This window comes from Salpingoeca rosetta (assembly GCF_000188695.1).
Source record: "Salpingoeca rosetta unplaced genomic scaffold supercont1.12, whole genome shotgun sequence".
NCBI lineage: Eukaryota > Choanoflagellata > Craspedida > Salpingoecidae > Salpingoeca > Salpingoeca rosetta.
Window position 1 is genome coordinate 1,479,242 of NW_004754922.1, and position 16,686 is coordinate 1,495,927.

Sequence of the window (16,686 nt, forward strand, 5' to 3'; positions counted from 1 at the left end):
ACGACACACACACACACACACACACACACACACACACACACACACACACACACACACACACACACACACACACACAAGACAACACAAGACAACACAAGACACACACACACACACACACATAAGACAAGACAACACACCCAAATCAACCAAACACAAGACAACACCCTTAGATGCCTGGCAAGACGCGGTTGGCGAATGCGACTGGCTGCGCGACATGGGTGAGGTTTTTCAAGCTGTAGCCGTACTCGTTAAGCCGCGCCTCGTACCGCTCAATCACAGCCTGGCACACGGGCGAAGACATGTCAACCACCTGCAGCCAGTCGTCCACCCACGCGTGCGTGGCCCCAAACTTGATGGTGACGTGGCGCCTGTCCCCGTGGTAGTGCAGCAGCTTCCGCCTCGTGGCGTGTGCTGGCTGCTGCGGGGTGGCGCCGTCGCCATTCCCGCCGCCGCTCGGGTCTGGCTGCAGGTGGATGTCGTGGTTGAGGCCGAGGAACGCCTCCATCTGCTGGACGTACGCCTGCGCCGCCCGCGCGGTTGTGCCGGAGAACCGTTCAAGCTGCAGGACAACGAGGTTGCTGACGACTTCGGCGTCCTTGCGAGCTGTGTCGTAGATGTGCAGCCAGTGTTGGATCTCCTGTTCGCCGCACGTGGCCACCTCATGCAGGTGAAACCCCTCCTGCGTGTATGCGGCGTGTGAGCAGCCGAGCGGGTGGCGCAGTGTCATGACAAAGTAGGTGCGCTTGAACATGCTCTGGAAGTACCGCATCTTGAGCAGGTGCGGTGGTGACTTCTCAATCAGGGCGGGCTTGCTCAGGTCCCAGTAGCGTGCCCACGCGTCGAAGATGCGCACGCGGTTCAGTGGGGTGAGCAGCATGCTTGTTTCCGTCATGTAGCTTTCTTCCCGGTACCCGTACATGAAGGGCCCGCCCAGCTCATGCGCTGGCTTGTACACGGGCTGCAACGATGTAGTTGTATGTGTGTGTGTGTGTGTGTGTGTGTGTGTGTGTGTGTGTGTGTGTGTGTGTGTGTGTGTGTGAGTGAATGGTGAGTGAATGAGTGAGTGAGTGAGTGAGTGAGTGAGTGAGTGAGTGAGTGAGTGAGTGAGTATCAGTGTGTATGAGTGAGTGAGTGAGTGAGTGAGTGAGTGAGTATCAGTGTGTATGAGTGAGTGAGTGAATGTGTGTGTGTGAAGGGTGTGAGTGAGTGAGTGAGTGAGTGACACTGTGCATACTCTGCTCAGGGATGCCCAGTCCTTGCTTCATGTCAACATCTTCTCACCTGTAAAAGCTGCCCCTCATTCTCCGCGGCCGGCGTATCTGCAAAGACAGGGCAACCGAACGAAAAGCGACAGAGACTGAGCGTGTGCGAAGGGAAACCTGACTCAATCTACTATAACACGTGTACACAAGTTACATATGCAGATAGACAGACACACAGACAGGCACACATATAGACAGGCAGACAGGCAAGCAGACAGACACACACGTACACACACGTGCACACACACATACATACACCACCCACACAAACATACACCACCCACACAAACATACACCACCCACACAAACATACACCACCCACACACACACACCCACACACCCACACACACACACACACACACACACACACACACACACAGACAGGGAAGCAGACAGACACTCACACATGTACAGACTCACCGAGGAGACAGGAGGTGTGGTTGTGTTGGCATAGCACGAGGTCCATGAGGGTTGTCCCGCTGTGGTGAGATCCGACAACAAAGATGAACGTATGATTGGACATGTTCCTCGGAAGGTCTGCCAGGCCTTGGCGGGCGAAGGTTGCTGGCGCTGTGGCGTCCACAGAGTGCTGAGAAAAGAGGGGCACGTTGCTGGTGTTGTGCGCGTACCGCGCAAAGAGGGCCGCGCAGGTCAGGGTCACCACAATAATGCCCACAATTACGCAGGCACCCGCCATCATCTGTTGCCCTGGCGAGGCGGGGGTGGCCTTGTTCATGTTCGCACCGCTTGTCACCTGACGAGGAGGGATGCGGGTTGTTCAAGAACGATTGGGACTGGTGCGTCACAGGCAAAGACAGAGAACGTTGGTGGTGGTCCAGGAGAGCGAGCGACAGGAGCAATATCACCAGGGTGGAGCGTGTCAAATGAGCGAAGGGAGGCTCAGGGAGTATCAGAAGAGGCTGGGTGATGAGAGAATGAGCCACACCAAGGCGTGCGCTGATGCGTGGCAGGAAACCAATACATGCGTACAGGGCTGACACCACACTCACAAGAAAATAAGCACGGTAAGAAGAACAAGAAGGGGCAACCACGAGAAGCAATAGGGCACGAACATCACCCGCACGAACATGCACACACACACACACACACACACACACACACACACACACACATGCACACATGCACACATGCACACATGCACACACACCCCTTGCTCTTCTTGCGCTTGCAATGTTGCAATGCCACAAATTGGGACCAGCCCACGGCAAGCCGAGGGCAACGTGAAGCGAAGCTAGCCCTGGGCGATGCATGGCGACGGTGAGCAAAAGGAAGCGGCGGGGGGGAGGGACAGTGTTGAGCAAGCGTGGATGGATGTGAAGGTGGTTCGTGCGCTCATTCACGCGGTTGTGGTTGTTGTTGTTTTGAAGAGTTGGCGGCGACTTTGCCTATCGTTGGGGCGTTAAAGGTGCATGGAATTGTATTTGTTTTTGTTGGTCGAAGGAAAAAAATTGTGATGTTGCGAAAGTGGTTTGGAGGGCAAGGCAGCGATGGAGGAGGAGGAGGGAGCTTCGAAGCAACGCTGAAGCAGCTGCGAGGACACCTTGTCACGGTGAGCAGCTGCCTGCTATGGGTCTGCTACACGTGCTGCTGCTGCTGGTGCTGTTGTTGTTGGTGTTGTTGGTGGTTGTTCTGCTACTAGTGTGTACGTGTGCTGTATTATGTGTATGTGTGTTGCTGTGTTACTGTGCTGTTGTGGCTGTGGTGCTGTGCTGTCGTGTTGGTGTGTTGGTGTGTGCTGTATTCTGTGGACGTGTGAATGCGCTGCCTGTGCTGTTTGTGAGGACACAGAGGCTGTGACTGCCTCCCACCCTGGTTGCCCCTCCCACCCACATAAGCGCATCGCTCCATACCCATCTCAAAATGCACGTGCGTGCGCTTACCACTCGACCACGCTTGTAGGTGAACGGGAAACTGAACGGAAGTGGGTGGGACAATGAGGAAGAAGAGCTGTGCGCCGCGCTGGATGCGCAGCTCAAGGCACTGTGCGAATTCATCGAGGCAGAGGCCAAGCAGTTGCGAGAAGCAAAGCAGCTCGCCACCGTCGGCGATCACATGCAGGAGCTCCTCTCCTCCCCTCTCCTGCAGCAAATCGAGTCCGTGTGCCTCACACGTGCCAGCACCAAGCTGCGCCGCGTCTTCATCAGGTTCTTGTTGTGCCTGTTGACAGCCGCCGCAAGCCACGTATTCATCATGCACGAAGCGCCGCTCAAGGTCATCAACAACACCCTTCGCTTCTGCACGCAGCCAGCACAGAACACAACGGCAGGGCCGCAGCAATCGGAGAAGGAAGGTGGCCCAGGCCAGCATCGCAATGTCCCATCCACTCAGACACCCACTGCCTCCCCAGCAGCCACTGCTGGCAATGACGACAGCGACACTGCCACTGTTGACGGCAGTGAAGAGGACCCCTTGGCAATGCCTGACCCCGTTCTGCCTGAGGCGGAGGCAAAGCTGCTGTGTAAGCTCGTCGGGCGCGTCATGGCCTACGTGAAGCACGACGCCTCCCTGCTCAACCTCCTGTTCGTCAACACGCAGCCACCGTCCTTCCACGTCTTCGATGCCACTCTGCTTCTGCTCGAGCAGCCAGGCAAGCTGAGAACCGAGATCTTCACGGTGGTCACCACCATCTGCCGGCTATCGCGCCAGCACCGCGACCTGCAGCGGTACATTGCGTCGTCACGCCTCGTGACTGCGCTGTCGGGACGCGTGGCGCGGTCGCTCGCCGCCATGCCATCAGCGCTGCCGCTGCGGCGGCGTGCATGGATGGTGCCCGACACCACGCTCAACATCGCCGCCCCTGGCGCCGTCACATACATCAACACGCTGCGGCTGTGCACAAGCGTGCTTGGCTGTATGCCTGCAGTCTTGCAGAACAAGCTGTGCCGGTCCATCCAGCGTCGCGTGGTCGAGACAGTCATGCTGCCGCGACTGGTTGCCCCACACCACCACCACCACCACCAACAGCACCACCACCAGCACCAACAGCACCAACAGCAGCAGCAGCAACACCAGCAACACCAGCAACACCAGCAACAGCAGCAGCAGCAACAGCGAGTAGCGGATGGCGCGGGATTGCGTGACCGGGCGTCCACAACAACAACAACAACAACAGCGCCACCGCCGCAGCGGTCGCCACATCGTCAGCTCGTGCACCCACGCGGCAACGCGGCACGCGCGTGTGCGGCGATGACGGCGTACGTGGACATGACACTGCGCCATGTGGAGTGCTCGCGCCTGACGCATCTTGTCGCGCACGCGCTGCTCGGCCAATCCCATGCGGGGACACGCGTGTGGACGGTGCTGTGCCGGCGCATGGCACCTCCTCGCAGTTACAGCGGTGATGATGATGGCAATGATGATGATGGCAATGATGATGATGATGATGATGATGATGACTTGGGCGGAGCAGAGGCGAGGAAGAGTGATGGCGACGCGCAACGTTTTCGCACGAACGATGAGGGGGGAAGTGAGGACTGCGAGAGGAGCGCCACGACCACGGCGGCGTCACAGCTGCGGCACACCACGCTCGCCCTCATGGACACCCTACTGCAGCTGCAACTGCCGTGTGTGTACGAGCGGGCGGCGCTAGCACATTTGCGGCGGCAGCGCAAGTACTACGACCACGGCGCAATCCAGTCACGGCATGACGCATCTCACATGGGGGCACCGCCAAGCATCGCCGACCTGTCCACCTCCACGGTGCTGTCTTGCCCGCTGCAGCAGGTGTTTCTGCTCGGCGCCGCCACGGAGATGCAGGCAGCCACGTTCCTGCTTGCGCTGCGCATTGTCGGGCGCGGGCAGTCTCCTGACCAGCAGCCGTTTGCACAGTACCTGCACAGCGCACGCGGCAGCATGGCAGAGGCCAGGCGGTGGTGGACGCAGCCGGGCTGTCGTTTGGATGGCGGTGGGGATGGCTGTTATTCTGACAGCAATTCTGGCACCCGTGATGACGCTGCTGATGGAGGAGGAGGATGTGGTGGTGGTGGTGATGACGAAGGGCATGACGCTGAGGCAGACGCGGCGTTCCTGACGGCAATGTTGCAGTGCATTCACGACTTTCTCAACGGATCCCTGTCGGTGTGTTCACTTGTGCTGATTATGGTACACTGCAGCGATGCCAAGCATGTGTTTACTGTTGCTTGCACATGCATTCTTCTTCCGTTCACACACACTCACACACACATGCACGCACACACACACACACACATACACGCACATACACACACACACACACGCACACACACACACACACACACACACACACACACACACACACACCAGGCGACGTTCCTGATCACGGGGCTTGTGTGCCAGCTTGCGGCGCTGGACAGTGATGAAATACGAACGTTTATGTTTGAGCCTGAGACGGAGCAAGCGTTTTTTGCGCACGTGGAGGCAGCGCGTCGCTCCCATTGCACTCTCACACCGCCATCGCCCGTGACCAGCGGCACCCGCTCTCCACCTGACCCATTCCCGTTCTCCTCACAGCCGCCAACAGCCACCAACCCAACTGCCACAACAGCGACAGCGTCATCATCAGCACCATCATCATCAGCACCATCATCATCGTCATCACGACGATCGTCGCCATCGTCGTTGCTGTTGTCGCCACCGCTACTAACCACTGCCCTGCGCATTGTGCGTCAGCAAGCCAGCGCGCTCTTTGCTTCCGATCCCCGTGTTGTTCGTGATGTTGCTGCATTTTATCGCCGCGATCGCGCGAAACTTTATTCCAAGCGCAAGAGTGCACGTGCCCGTCGTGCCCGCTCCGCACACCAACACCAACACCAACAGCAGCAGCAGCACCAACAGCAGCAGCAGCAGCAGCAGCAGCAGCAGCAGCAGCACCAACAGCAGCAGCAGCAGCAGCAGCAGCAGCAGCAGCAGCAGCAGCAGCAGCAGCAGCAGCAGCAGCGGGGGAGAGGAGGGAGAGGAGGCAAGTCTGGGCTGCGCGAAATGCTTTTGCAGCAGGGGCCCGTCGTGCCTGCAAGCCTATCGACCTCTGACTCTGACGCGGGCCACTCCCATTCGCAGCAGCCGGCATCACCATCGTCATCGTCAGCAACAGTGCACGACAGCGCGTTGTCGTCGCTTGATTTGCAGCGCCACGACGCCAACAGCGTGTCGTTCACCTCCTTGGACGCCATGTCCGAGGCAAGCGTCTTCATTGGCGGCTTTGAGTCTGGCGCCACGCCCGCCAGCCAGAGCAGCATGAACACGTCTAACGTGTTTACTTTCTGGGACGGCGATGGCGATTCCGTGCTGGATGCCAGCATATCCGGACACATGGCGCTGACCAAATCATCCACTGCTCGTTCGTTCATGGGTAACGCCAACGCCAGCGGCGATGGCGGCGGCGGTGGGCGCATGTCGCTCATGTCTGACAGCATGTCTCGCTTTGAGCGGTCTGTCTTTGGGTTTGGTCAGGGCCCAGCCATGCCTGCGCTTGTGGAATCGCCAACTGCGCCCACCACATCTTCATCGCCATCAGCAGCAAGTGGCGGCGCAGGCACGCTGCACCACGATGGGACTGGCAGTGGTAATGGTGCGTTTTCGATCACCGCCGCAGCACCAGCTGGTGTCTTGTCCAGCACCCCGATCAAGGGCGACCTGAAGCGTGTGCAGAGCAACCGCAGCAGCAGCCGTGCCAGCACCGCTGCGCCGCCCTCATCGCGTATGCTTGCGCTGCGCATTGTGCTCTTTGACGAAATGCTGAAGGAACTCTCTGCGTTTGCCCTCGAACACTCCATCAACATTGTGGAACGCGCGTCTGATGACATGTGATTGAGACGGCTGTCGTTGCTGTTGTCATATCATGTTACATCACACGTTTCATGCTGTTGGCGACAGCGCATGCCACTGCTTGCTGTCCTAGCCCTGTAGCAGACCTGCCTACTTATTCGCCCGTCTTGTCTCCGCGCGAGTGTGTGTGTGTGTGTGTGTGTGTGTGTGTGTGTGTGTGTGTGTGTGTGTGTGTGTGTGTGTGTGTGTGGCGCTGTCTCTTTGCCTGTCTGCCTCTGCCACCGTCGCTTCGGCTTCTATTTGACCTCGAATTGTTCTGTTACACGCGTGGCTCTTGTGGCCTCACGCACTCGAACGCTGGCACACTGGCACGTCTGCTCTCCCCCTGCCCTTTGTTTGTATCATGTGCATGACGCGCTTGCAGAAAACGCTTGTCTCATATGCGTGTGCGTGTTTGCACGCCAGACCATTCGATTAACACAACAGCGATTACAAGCAGGAAACTAACAAGCACAGCATGTGCACAGCGGACACGCTTGTGCGAACAACAACGCACTGAACCCAGTGAAAGGCAGGAACCGACATCGCTGGCAGCAAGAACGGCACACTGTTCGACAATAACTCGCTTGGTGGGGTTGACGTCATTGTGTTGCAGCAAAGACGCACACACACACACACACACACACACACACACACACACACACACACACATACACACACACACACACACCACCCCTGTCCACGCCCCTCAGGATTCGTTGCCCATGTCATCATCGTACGCAGCATCATGCGCGGCAACTCCAACATCACCGGCACCACCGTCTTCGTCGTCTTCGTCGTCGCTGTCGTCTGCAACGAGGAGATATGCGCCGTTTGTGGTCTTGCTTCTGCTCCGGAGTACGGCCACCACCACCGCTGCTGCAATCACCACCGCACCGCCGCCACCCGCCACTCCCTCAACCAAAAGCGCCTTCTTGCCGCCCTTGTGGCCAGTTTCGTCGTCGGTGTTGGTATCATCATCATCGTCGTCACCACCGCTGCCGCTGCTGCTGTGGTCGATGCACGACTGGTACGCCGTCTTGTTGGCAGCGCGGAACAGACAGATCCACTCCTTCGTGCACTCGTCGTTGCAGTCGCCCTGTGCGATGCAGAGGCAACGCAAATGGAGGCCAGGGAAGAGGGGGGAGGGGGGAGGAGAAAGGTGAGGAAGGTGAAGCCGAGCGCACAGACGCGCAGTGGACAGAGAAGGGGCAGCGATAGCATTTCGCATGAGATTGATGGGCAGACACGTCAGACAAAGACAGAGAGACAGGCAGGCAGACACCACGCACACATACAGACACAGACACATACAGACACACAGACATAGACACACACATACAGCCAAAGACAGAGAGACAGGCAGGCAGACACCACACACACACACACACACACACACACACACACACACACACACACACACACACACGACACACACACGACACACACACACACACACACACACACACACACACACACACACACACACAGACACACACAGACACACACAGACACACAGACATAGACACACACATACACACACCTGGTCCACCCCTTGTCGCAGGACGTGGAGGAAATCATGCATGACGGCGGGCTTGTTGGCCATCTTGGTGACGGTGGCGTTGAGGCTCTTGGCAGTGAGATCGCTCACCCCGTACTGGCTGGCAAACGAGTACAGGTCCCTCCACCCGTACTCCGGGTGGTGCACGTCCACATACCGCGTGTGGTGGTCCACGATGGTGCCGCTGCCCCGGTCGTAGGTGACAATGCGCAAGCTCGGGTTGTTGCGGTACACTGGGGTGACCGATGGCGCAATGAGCAGCGGCACAACGCGCGCGGCCTCGTGCGGGATGCGAAACTCATCGGAGTGCAGGTGTCCAAACAGCTGCGCCTTGACCACGTCCTCGAATTCGGACAGGAGCATGTTGTACTGCGTGATGCGGTCCGTGCGCCAGTTCTGCTTCTTGTCGTAGCTGCCGAGCGTTGGCGGGATGTGGCCCACAATGTACACGGCGGCGTTTGCTTGGCGCGCGTCGCGCAGCTGCTGCTTGAGCCACTCAAACTGGCCGAGCGGGTCGTGGGCCGAGGCAGAGTCTGGCACGTGGTAGGGGGAGTAGATGACGGTGTTGAGGGAGATGAGGCGCAGCGTGTCGGAGACGGCGCGCATGAGATACCCGCCTTTGCGCACGCTGGCCAGCTCGCTCGGCGTGAGCGTGCTGTTGAAGGCGTCGGCGACAAGCGACAACAGCTTGCTGTCGGGTTTTGTGGTGTCCAGGAAGTAGTCTGGGATGACGTCGTTGTTGCCGAGGGAGATGGCCACCTCTGCGTGTGCCTCCGTGAGCGGCGCATGCAGCGTGTGGGTTCCGGGGAAGGTGGTGCTGAGCAGCTCGGAGACGTTGTGCATGAGCGCATGCAGCATCTCAAACGGCTGCGGCACCTTGTCGTTGTCGTGCCGTGAGAAGTCGCCTGTCACAAGCACAAAGTCTGGGTCGGGCAGCGTGGCCTACAAAAGCACAAAAGCCGGGGTAGAAAAGGGGGAAGTGAAAGCCCGGGGGTTGGGGGGTTGGGATGAGATGAATGACAAGGAACCGGCGGAGGGGAGGGGGCGTGTCAAAATCGTGTGTGGGGGGAAAGAGAACGCCTGCGTGTGTACACAAAGCAAAGCAAAGTCACGTAGGCACAGACACAAAGTCCGAACACAATGCACAAGGTGGACGCCGACAGATACAAACACACAAACACACACACACAGACACAGACACACAGGCACAGACACAGACACACACAGACACGTGCAAAGCCACACACACACACACACACACACACACACACACACATACATACATACACACACACGTACACACATACATACACACACACGTTCAGACGCACACACAGACACAGACAAACACACACCCAGACAAACACACACACACACACACACAACACACACACCTTGGCTTGGGCGATGGCTTGCTGGACGAGGGCCCAGGGCGAGTCACAGCCAAAGGCACCAAGCACCGGCGACTGCTGCGGAGAGGTGCAGCCGCCGAATGCATCTGACGTTCCATAGTATGGATCCACATGCAGGTCGCTCAACCAGATGAACTTGCCCTCTCCCTGCACAGGCGCGCCAAGACTGGCATCCCCGACGCCAAGGGCAACGACCAAAACAGTCCAAAGCACAACAGCGCCGCACATCGTCATGAGCCAAGGTTGGCTAAAACGAGGGAAGTGGGGGAGGGAGGATATGGGGAAGGGTGTTCAGGTGGTGGAGTCGAGGCAAACAAACACAACGACAACGACGACGAAGATGACGCATGCTCTCCAACAACGCTGAAAGTTGTGAGGATTTGCAAAAGACTTTGCACGATGTTCGGCAAACTTGGACGGAAGTTGGCGACGTTTGCGCGCCGTGTGCGCTCTGCGTTTCTTGAGCTCAGCGTGCACCAGATTGGCATCGCCGTTGCAGTTGGCATTGTCGGTGGCTTCTTCCCCATCCCAGGTGGGTTTTCGTGGTGTGTGTGTGTGTGTGTGTGTGTGTGTGTGTGTGTGTGTGTGTGTGTGTGTGTGTGTGTGTGTGTGTGTGTGTGTGTGTGTGTGTGTGTGTGTGTGTGTGTGTGTGTGTGACGGGGATGAATCAGTGTGACCGGCGTTGGTGTGGGCGTCGTTGAGTGTGCATGATGCAATGCCATGCGTAATGTTGGTGACACACATGCACGTATTGATCCGTTCTTCAGACGAACACACACACACACACACACACACACACACACACACACACACACACACACACACACACACACACACACGCACACACACACACGCACACACACACACACGCAAATGTGCTTGGGTGTTTTGTTTGATTAGGGCTGACGACACTGCCGTGTTTGTTGCTGTCGACCTTGGGTCGCCTTCCCACAGCTGGTCACATTGTCGTGCAAGGTGAGCCTGTTTGTTCATTTATCCATGTTCTCGTGCTCCCATGTGTGATGGTTGCATTGCAGGGTGCATGCAGTTGTGTTGACAGCCACTTGCCTTGTCTGCACTCACTTCCCCTCTGCGCAATCCCAAACCCCTTGCTCCTTGTTGTTGCTCTTGGCCCTTCTCTCCTTCTCCCCGTTGTCAGCTCTTAATTTGGCACTAGCAATTCCCAACCTGGTGACTGTCCCACACTTTGCCTGCTTTGGGGAGGCGTTATGGCATGGCCAGCTCTTCAGCTTCCACTACCGTGAATGCATGTGCGTGTATGTGTGTTGTGTGTTGTATTGTATGAGTGTATTGTGTGTGTTGTATGTGTGTATTGTGTGTGCTTGTGTATTGTGTGTGCTTGTGTGCTTGTGTGTTCTTTTGTGTTGTATGTGTGTTGCGTTGCATGTGTGTTGTATGTGTGTATTGTGTGTGTGTGTGTGCATGTGTGCTTGTGTGCGCGAACATGCATTTGTGTGCGCTGTGGTTCTCTCGGCGTTGCATGTCTTCCTTTCCGCACTCACCATCTCCCAACACGTGCCTTGTGCTTCCATCTTTGCGACACACGCACACACACGCATACATGCGCGTACGCACTCTTTTCCTCTGTTTCTGCTTCTGTGTAGAGCGGATACGGTGGCTGTGGTGGCGCAGGCAAAGGATGCGCCCGTGGCAACGATACAGCGCTTTGCCATCGCATTCCTCCTGGGCGCCTTGGCGTGGGCGATTGTGTTTCTGCCCGTCATGTTTCCCTTTGCATACTACACGTCCACCATTGTTGCCCGCTTTCTTCGCAAGCACGGGTCGCACCCCGCTTCCTCTTCCACCGCGGCTGCGACGGCCCACGCATCCGCAGCTGCCTTGGCGGCATTGTCATCATCAACATCATCATCATCCTCAACAACAGCGAAGAAGGCAGCCGCAGCCGCTGCAGACATGAAGGCATCGCCCAAACCATGACAAGCAGGCAGTGGAGAAGGCCAAGAACAGCAAGGAAGAGGCACTTTGCATCAAGTGTCACCTGCGCGGAGGCGGGCGACGTGCGTGAGGTGACATGTGATGTGACAACATGACATGCACGGGACGTGAGTGTGAGCGACAACAGTGGCATCTCCGCTGCTGCCGCTGCTACTGCTTGTCATGTTTGCTGTTGCTTGGTGTATAGTATGTTAAATGCGCGCCTGTCCATGTGTTGTGTGCGAAACATGGATTGCAGCAGAAAAAATAAAATAAAATAAACCGCGCCCTGCACCAGTGGATTAGCCAATCAGCGTGCACTTGTGGCGCCGCACCCCAAAACAACAGCAAACACAAAGGACACCCCGCCATCATCACACGGCACCCGAGCTGCTGCTGTGTGTGCGCTGCACCTTCCACGCAAAGCAGCCCACCCATTGTTTTCTTTGGTCTGCTGCCACGAGCTGCGCTGTGCTGTGCGGCAACGAAGGCCACGAAACTCAAAGGAAAGGAAGGAAGAAAGAAGGAAGTATCAACGACGACAGAGGCAGAACTACAGAGCCAACAGAACTGTGGAACCACAAGCGGCCGCAGTGCACAGCAACAACAACACATAAGACAGCAAGACAGACAAGAAAAAGAGAGAGAGACAGAGAGACAGACAGACACGTAGACACGACAGCCCAACAGCTTTGCAGCTCCTGCAACTCGATCGGTGGTTGTGCCTTGCAAAGGAAAGCAGCAGCCACGATGAGGACAGCGGTGCTGGCAGCGACGCTGCTGTGCTGCTGCGTTGTCACTTCACTCCTGCAGCAAGCCCAGGCGCTGCAGTTTCAGGGTTGGTTTGTTGATCTGGAACGACTCCCTCTCCCTGGACCGCTTGTATGCACCAGGAGTTGCTCTGCACGGTCTCTTGCCACCAACGCTCTCGAGCTGCCGCTCAACTCACGTTAAATATGCCACGTTTTCGTTGCCTGCAGGCACAAGCTATGCCCAGTACGCGTTTGAGACAGGCTACACGCAAAACTCAATCAGCCTCACCTTCCGCACACGCGACGAGGCTGCCTTGTTGCTCTTCATGTGCGTATGTGTGTGCATGTATGTGTGCGTATGTGTGCGTGTATGTGTGTGTGTGTGTGCTGTGTGCGTGCTGTGCGTGTGTGTGCGTGCTGTGTGTGTGTGTGTGTGTGTGCGTGTGTGTGTGTTTGTGTGTCTTTTTTGTGTGTGTGCCTGCGTTCGTGCCTGCGTGTTGTTGTGCTGCACCGTGGCGTACTACCCTACAAGCATCTTGCGTGCTCTCCGCTTGTCCTTGCCTTTCCCCACATATTTGTACTAACACGCACGCACGCGCGATCAACCGCACATACATCCTTTGTTTTCGACAGAGGCCCCGACTCTGGAAAGGCAGATTATCTGTCAATCGTGCTTGTGGACGGTCGTGTTGTTGTTTCGTTCGATCTTGGTACGAAGGAATGAGGCTGTGTATGTGTGCGTGCGTGCGTGCGTGTGCGTGTGTGTGTGTGTGTGTGCATGCGTGTGTGTGTGCATGCGTGTGTGTGCGTGTGTGTGTGCGTGTGTGGGTACGTGTGTGTGTGCGTGTGCATTTGGTGACAAAGACCGGCAATCGTGTGCTCGTGCCCCGCTGGTTGCGCTGTTTTCTTGTTCTGCTTCTCCCTGTTCTGCTTGTTCTCCCTGTCCTCCTCTCAATGTGCTGACGGCACGTTCGTGCAACTCATGAACTGACCCGTGTTGCACTGCAGGTGGTGGCGAAACGCTGCTGTCATCGGAGGATCGGTACGATGATGGGTTTGATCACACCGTCTTCTTCAGGCGCCAGGCCCTGGCTGCAACGCTGCGGGTTGACGACTCCCTCATCGCATCAGCAACTGCACCGGTTTGTTGACAGAGAGAAGGGGGCGAGAGAGAGTGTGTGCGCGTACCGCGAAGAAGAACACGACACAGACACAGACACGCACATATACAAACACATACACACACTGACACACAGACACACAGACACACGGACACACAGACACACACATATACAGATACACGCGCACGCACACACACACATACAGATACACGCGCACGCACAGACACACACACACACACAAACATACAGACAGACACACACAGACACAGACGCGCACGCACACACAGACACACACATATACAGATACACGCACACGCACACACAGACACACACATTTACAGATACACGCACACGCACACATATATATACACACAACGTAGCGCCTCACATACATCTTTGCACGCCCGTATGATTGCAGGGTACCTCCAATACGCTGAGCGTGGCCGGGCTCGATGGCAACGGCATCATCTTCCTCGGTGGCCTCAACCCAGCCTATAGCATGGCAGCCAGAAGCGCAACAAGCGTACGCCTCAACAAGCCAGCGCTATTCTTGTCTTTGTGCGCTGTGCGTGTGCAGATGCACGGTTTATTGTTGTATCGCAACACTTGATGGCAGTGCTCATGCAAGGTTGCATGCTGTTTGACAACGGGTTCAGGAGTTTTCTCTGGCGCCTGGCCTGAATGGCTGTGTGCTTGCAAGCACCGTTGACGGAACAGATCTCTTGGCGATGGCACCGATGCAGCAAGTCCAAGTCCTGTCGGACTGCGGCCTGCCCGCATGCTCTTTGCCTGCAGGCTTCCTCTGTCCATCCATGGCACGCCCCATCTGCTCCGGTACCGTACTTTCCTGGCTGTGCTTACCCAGCAGCTGTTGTTGTGTGCGCTGTGCTGCCCCGTGCTATGCTGCTGTGTGCGAGCTGTGTTGTTACATCTGACTGCTATTCGTCATGTCTCTGCTGCACCATCTTCGGCAGGAACGACTGCGTCTCCTTCGGTTGTTTGTGAATGTGACGAGCTGGCTGCAGGTGGCGAGTGCAACTTCATTGTCGCAGGTGCGATGCTCAAGGGCGCGACACGTGGTTGTCGCGCTGTAATCGCCCACATGGCGCATGTGCAGTCACCGGGGACACACACACTCACATACACACTCACATACACACTCACACACTCACACACACTCACATACACACTCACATACACACTCACATACACACTCACACACTCACACACACTCACATACACACTCACATACACACTCACATACACACTCACACACTCACATACACACTCACACACTCACACACACTCACATACACACTCACATACACACTCACACACTCACACACACTCACATACACACTCACACACACACTCACACCCTCACACACTGACACACACACACACATACACACATACACACACACCCTCACACATACACACTCACACACTCACACACACACACACTCACTCACACATACACACTCACACACTCACACACACACACACTCACTCACACACACTGACACACACACTGACACACACACTCACTCACACACACTCACTCACACACACACACACACAACATACATGCATACTCTGTCTCCCCCTGTACCCAACAGCCTTCACCGCTGGCAGCGACGGCATTGGCACGATTCTTCAGGATCCCATTGCCACCGAAACGTTTACGCTCGTCCTTGATGTCAATCCCTCCGTGGACCTCCAAGACGCGGACCTTGTCACGTTCAGCCCAAATCCGGCTGTGCCCGGCGACACATTTGAGCTTTCTCTGGTGGCCGGTCGTCTGCTCCTCTCGTATTCCCTCGGCTCCGGCACCGCCATCACCATCGGTGCGCACACGTGTCCCCATTCTTCATTGAATGTGCTGATGTCGTCTACACATTTGTATCGGGTGCTGCTTGACTGTAGATGGGTAGCAAGATGGGTAGCAAGATGGGTAGCATTCGCCATCGTCGTCAATGTGTCTGCTTTTAACTCCTGGGTGTGAAGGCCTCACAGCAACGCACGTACACGCACTCTCTCACCGACGCGCGTGCCTTGCAGCTGATGATGCGCTTCCTGTGGATCAGTGGTCGCGGGTTTGGGTTCAACTCAACCAGAGAACGGCAACGGTGTGTTTGTGTAAACGTGTATGTATGTGTGTGTGTGTGCGCGTGTGTATGTGCGTGCGTGCGTGCATGTGTGTGTGCGTGCGTGCGTGCGTGCATGTGTGTGTGTGTGTGTGTGTGCGTGCATGCATGTGCGTTCCCTTCTTCCCATTGCCAGGGATCTCCATCCTTGTGATCGCCTCCGCGTAACTCACGCGTCCTCGCCTCTGCGCTCGTGCTGCTGTTATTGCTGTTGTCGCCGTTCCCTCTCATCCACGCCAATGCCAACAGGTTACGGTCGACGACACACCGGTCGCAACTGCAACCTCGAATCCCGGATCCACCGTCCTCAACATCCCCGCCGGCGCCATGCTCATGTTCGTGCACACACACACACACACACACACACACACACACACACACACACACACACACACACACACACACACACACACACACACACACACACACACACACACACACACACACACACACACAGTTGTCATCATATTCGATTTTTTTTTGGGGGGGGGGGGCTTGCCCCCGACAAATGACTTGCCAGTGCCCATGTGTTGTGAACCCCACACCCTAAAATGTTCCGTCGCAACACACAACCCTACAACCCCCACGACCACTTTTGTGTTGGCCGTGGATTTGTGGGAAAACTCTCACGCGCGAGCGTTGAAGGGCTGGCACCCCTTTATTTGTGGTTTGC

General features: G+C 56.6%; 5 protein-coding genes across 5 annotated transcripts; 3 read left to right on the forward strand and 2 right to left on the reverse strand.

Annotated features, from left to right (window-relative positions):
• Nucleotides 1-52: 52 nt before the first annotated feature.
• On the reverse strand, nt 53-2,395 carry PTSG_05394 (uncharacterized protein). The gene is made up of 3 exons (XM_004993910.1): nt 1,683-2,395; nt 1,282-1,319; nt 53-958 (listed from the first exon to the last, which is right to left on the reverse strand). Exons 1-3 carry the CDS (start codon nt 1,996-1,998, stop codon nt 167-169), a joined length of 1,146 nt encoding a protein of 381 aa, XP_004993967.1. The 5' UTR covers nt 1,999-2,395; the 3' UTR covers nt 53-166.
• Nucleotides 2,396-2,705: 310 nt separating this feature from the next.
• Nucleotides 2,706-7,230, forward strand: PTSG_05395 (uncharacterized protein). Its single transcript, XM_004993911.1, has 3 exons — nt 2,706-2,832; nt 3,183-5,360; nt 5,565-7,230. Exons 1-3 carry the CDS (start codon nt 2,737-2,739, stop codon nt 7,065-7,067), a joined length of 3,777 nt encoding a protein of 1,258 aa, XP_004993968.1. The 5' UTR covers nt 2,706-2,736; the 3' UTR covers nt 7,068-7,230.
• Nucleotides 7,231-7,348: 118 nt separating this feature from the next.
• PTSG_05396 (uncharacterized protein) lies at nt 7,349-10,410 on the reverse strand. Its single transcript, XM_004993912.1, has 3 exons — nt 10,020-10,410; nt 8,608-9,567; nt 7,349-8,163 (listed from the first exon to the last, which is right to left on the reverse strand). The coding sequence occupies exons 1-3, from the start codon at nt 10,269-10,271 to the stop codon at nt 7,774-7,776; spliced, it is 1,602 nt and encodes a 533-aa protein (XP_004993969.1). The 5' UTR covers nt 10,272-10,410; the 3' UTR covers nt 7,349-7,773.
• PTSG_05397 (uncharacterized protein) lies at nt 10,400-12,285 on the forward strand. The gene is made up of 4 exons (XM_004993913.1): nt 10,400-10,569; nt 10,938-11,012; nt 11,197-11,308; nt 11,663-12,285. Exons 1-4 carry the CDS (start codon nt 10,437-10,439, stop codon nt 11,994-11,996), a joined length of 654 nt encoding a protein of 217 aa, XP_004993970.1. The 5' UTR covers nt 10,400-10,436; the 3' UTR covers nt 11,997-12,285.
• Nucleotides 12,286-12,743: 458 nt separating this feature from the next.
• Nucleotides 12,744-16,563, forward strand: PTSG_05398 (uncharacterized protein; the record flags this gene model as incomplete). The annotated part of the gene is made up of 11 exons (XM_004993914.1): nt 12,744-12,831; nt 12,974-13,073; nt 13,379-13,455; nt 13,754-13,887; nt 14,285-14,389; nt 14,523-14,700; nt 14,841-14,918; nt 15,486-15,713; nt 15,928-15,995; nt 16,263-16,352; nt 16,534-16,563. The coding sequence occupies 11 exons, from the start codon at nt 12,744-12,746 to the stop codon at nt 16,561-16,563; spliced, it is 1,176 nt and encodes a 391-aa protein (XP_004993971.1).
• Between the last annotated feature and the right edge of the window lie 123 nt (nt 16,564-16,686).

What these genes read in the sequence shown, in the direction of transcription:
- PTSG_05394 (XM_004993910.1), bottom strand. Translation starts at nt 1,998, where the DNA reads ATGAACAAGGCCACCCCCGCCTCGCCAGGGCAACAGATGATGGCGGGT. An exon ending in CCACACCTCCTGTCTCCTCG is followed by an intron (nt 1,320 to 1,682) that starts GTGAGTCTGTAC and finishes CTGTCTTTGCAG; the next exon opens with ATACGCCGGCCGCGGAGAAT. An exon ending in ATGAGGGGCAGCTTTTACAG is followed by an intron (nt 959 to 1,281) that starts GTGAGAAGATGT and finishes ACATCGTTGCAG; the next exon opens with CCCGTGTACAAGCCAGCGCA.
- PTSG_05395 (XM_004993911.1), top strand. Translation starts at nt 2,737, where the DNA reads ATGTTGCGAAAGTGGTTTGGAGGGCAAGGCAGCGATGGAGGAGGAGGA. An exon ending in TGCGAGGACACCTTGTCACG is followed by an intron (nt 2,833 to 3,182) that starts GTGAGCAGCTGC and finishes CCACGCTTGTAG; the next exon opens with GTGAACGGGAAACTGAACGG. An exon ending in TTCTCAACGGATCCCTGTCG is followed by an intron (nt 5,361 to 5,564) that starts GTGTGTTCACTT and finishes CACACACACCAG; the next exon opens with GCGACGTTCCTGATCACGGG.
- PTSG_05396 (XM_004993912.1), bottom strand. Translation starts at nt 10,271, where the DNA reads ATGACGATGTGCGGCGCTGTTGTGCTTTGGACTGTTTTGGTCGTTGCC. An exon ending in AAGCCATCGCCCAAGCCAAG is followed by an intron (nt 9,568 to 10,019) that starts GTGTGTGTGTTG and finishes GTGCTTTTGTAG; the next exon opens with GCCACGCTGCCCGACCCAGA. An exon ending in TGCGACAAGGGGTGGACCAG is followed by an intron (nt 8,164 to 8,607) that starts GTGTGTGTATGT and finishes TGCATCGCACAG; the next exon opens with GGCGACTGCAACGACGAGTG.
- PTSG_05397 (XM_004993913.1), top strand. Translation starts at nt 10,437, where the DNA reads ATGTTCGGCAAACTTGGACGGAAGTTGGCGACGTTTGCGCGCCGTGTG. An exon ending in TGGTCACATTGTCGTGCAAG is followed by an intron (nt 11,013 to 11,196) that starts GTGAGCCTGTTT and finishes CCCCGTTGTCAG; the next exon opens with CTCTTAATTTGGCACTAGCA. An exon ending in TTCCACTACCGTGAATGCAT is followed by an intron (nt 11,309 to 11,662) that starts GTGCGTGTATGT and finishes GCTTCTGTGTAG; the next exon opens with AGCGGATACGGTGGCTGTGG.